The sequence below is a fragment of the Temnothorax curvispinosus genome, unplaced genomic scaffold, assembly GCF_003070985.1.
Source record: "Temnothorax curvispinosus isolate PA1 unplaced genomic scaffold, ASM307098v1 QBEX01004900.1, whole genome shotgun sequence".
Taxonomy (NCBI): domain Eukaryota; kingdom Metazoa; phylum Arthropoda; class Insecta; order Hymenoptera; family Formicidae; genus Temnothorax; species Temnothorax curvispinosus.
The window spans coordinates 1,773-3,935 of NW_020214680.1; the positions used below are offsets into that span (position 1 = coordinate 1,773).

The 2,163-nt window shown below is 41.3% G+C and overlaps 1 protein-coding gene across 1 annotated transcript; it reads left to right on the top strand.

Annotated features, from left to right (window-relative positions):
• Nucleotides 1–280: 280 nt before the first annotated feature.
• On the top strand, nucleotides 281–1,598 carry LOC112454206 (the record flags this gene model as incomplete). The annotated part of the gene is made up of 2 exons (XM_025015458.1): nucleotides 281–500; nucleotides 609–1,598. Coding segments are annotated over 2 exons (1,210 nt in total), but the record flags the coding sequence as incomplete, so codon positions are not given.
• Nucleotides 1,599–2,163: the final 565 nt, after the last annotated feature.

Consider the following 2,163-nt stretch of genomic DNA (forward strand, 5'->3'; position numbering starts at 1 on the left):
CCGAACCCATTTGCCGCAATCCGCGCACTAAGCGCGGCACCCTCACTTACGGCACCCGCACGAGCAGCGCGGAGCCAGCATGCGTCGCACGTCGTCGAGACAAAAAAACGGTTGCAAAGACGGCACCTCATTTCACAAATTAGCGCAAACGAAAAGTACTCTCTCTGAATCACGTCGCAAGAGCAACTAAACGCGCGAGGAAAGAAAAAACGCGAGGAGAAGGCATTATCAAGCCAAGATAAAAATTCGAAGAAAGGTAACATGAGTCCTTATCTTACAGGACGTTGATCGTCGTCCAGCTCTTCGCAAAAAAAGCGAAACCTGAGACAGCACCATCGTACGAGATACGACAATTCAGCAGCGAGCCGGGAATATACTTTGAGAGAACCGGACAATTGCAACAGGTAGAAGCTACTTGGAAACTAGCGATTAAAATTGACGTAGCAGCCCTAGGAAACCGATATCACCAACTTCAGGAATTTCTACAGCAAGCCGAAGAAGTATGCGACACGATAATCGCAAAGGACACGCAACAGACGTGCAAAAACATTCTCCATATAATAGAGAAAAATAACAAAAAATTAACGCAATTATTAACGCGATTACAGACTATATATAAAACAACTAATAATAAGCGAGGGTTAATAGACGCGATCGGCACGATCAGCAAAACGCTGTTCGGCACTATGGATGCCGACGATGCAAAACACATACAGGATCAGCTTGAACTGATGCAAAATCAGCAACAGACTCTACGGCACACCGCAAAAAGCCAAATAAAGGTGATAAATGCCACGATAGGCCACATGGAGGCCTTAGAAAAATCGTTATACCACAACGAACAACTGATGGCGAACGTCACGAGACGGATACAGCTGGAAACAGCACTGTACGCCAAAAGAGAAGAAATAGACGAACAGCTTTTAATACTAACCACAATCACAGAGGATCTAATGGAAGACGTGAAGGACACCATAGACTACCTCACATATTCGCGGGAAGGAGTAATACTCACCCGCCTATTGCCAATAGAAGAAATAACAACCGAACTACAAGAAGCAACGTCACAATTGACGCAGGGATCCCACTTTCCGTTTAAAACTAGAGTAGAAAATTGGAACGAGATACAAAACTATGTAGAAATTAGCGCATATTATGATAAACCGAACATTTATACGATAATCAAATTTCCCGTGGTAGCATACCCCGTGTATGACATAATAAAAACGACACCATTACCTGTCCCTAACCACGCGAATATTTTCACATTCCTAAGAACTACTCACAACATATTAGCAATAGACAAAGAGAATCATAATTACATAACGCTAGAGGAACGCGATTTAAACGACTGTAAACGAAACGGAGCAGAGTACGTATGTGACCGAAACTGCCCAATATATTTTGTGGGGACCAACGCACCCTGCGAAGTGCAAGTTTATGTGGGGACGCCGGGATATGTAAACGCCTGCGAGAGGCGGCAAATGGTGTCAGACGTAACCTTGTGGGTAGCGTTGAGCGAACCACAGGCGTGGCTGTTCTCTGCGCCGAGAAAACAAAAGATAGCGATCCAATGTAACGATCAAGCGGAACAAAAGGTAGAAATCGAACGAACAGGAAAACTAAGTATAAACGAAAATTGTAAACTAACCACACCCGACATTATTATAAAAACAAAAAGACAAACGACTATGAGACAAATAGAAATGCACCTAGCAGATTTTAACCTAACGCTAACAAACATAAATAAAAATATTAACGAACAAGCGAAAAAAGAAATTAGATTAGAACCTGTAATTAGGAATCCGAACGAATTAATAGAGTTAAGTCTAGAAATAAGCGATATAAATAAAGAATTGGAAAAATCCCAAGACACCCTAATAAAAAATCCCTACGTCATATATCCCGTAGGATCGACACTTACGTTAATAATTATATTAAGCATAGTAGGAATAATCATCTATGTAATAAAAAGACATAAGAAGCGAGCAAGCGCCCGACCACACGGACAGGGCGACTCAACGATACTATACTAAAAAATAAGAAGAATGTAATCTCAGAAACAAATAAAGAAAATAAATCACCCTAATAGAAATAGAAATAGGATAAGCAGCGAAAAAAATTGTAACGAAAACTACAGACCGTAGTTTCCTTCTTTCAAAG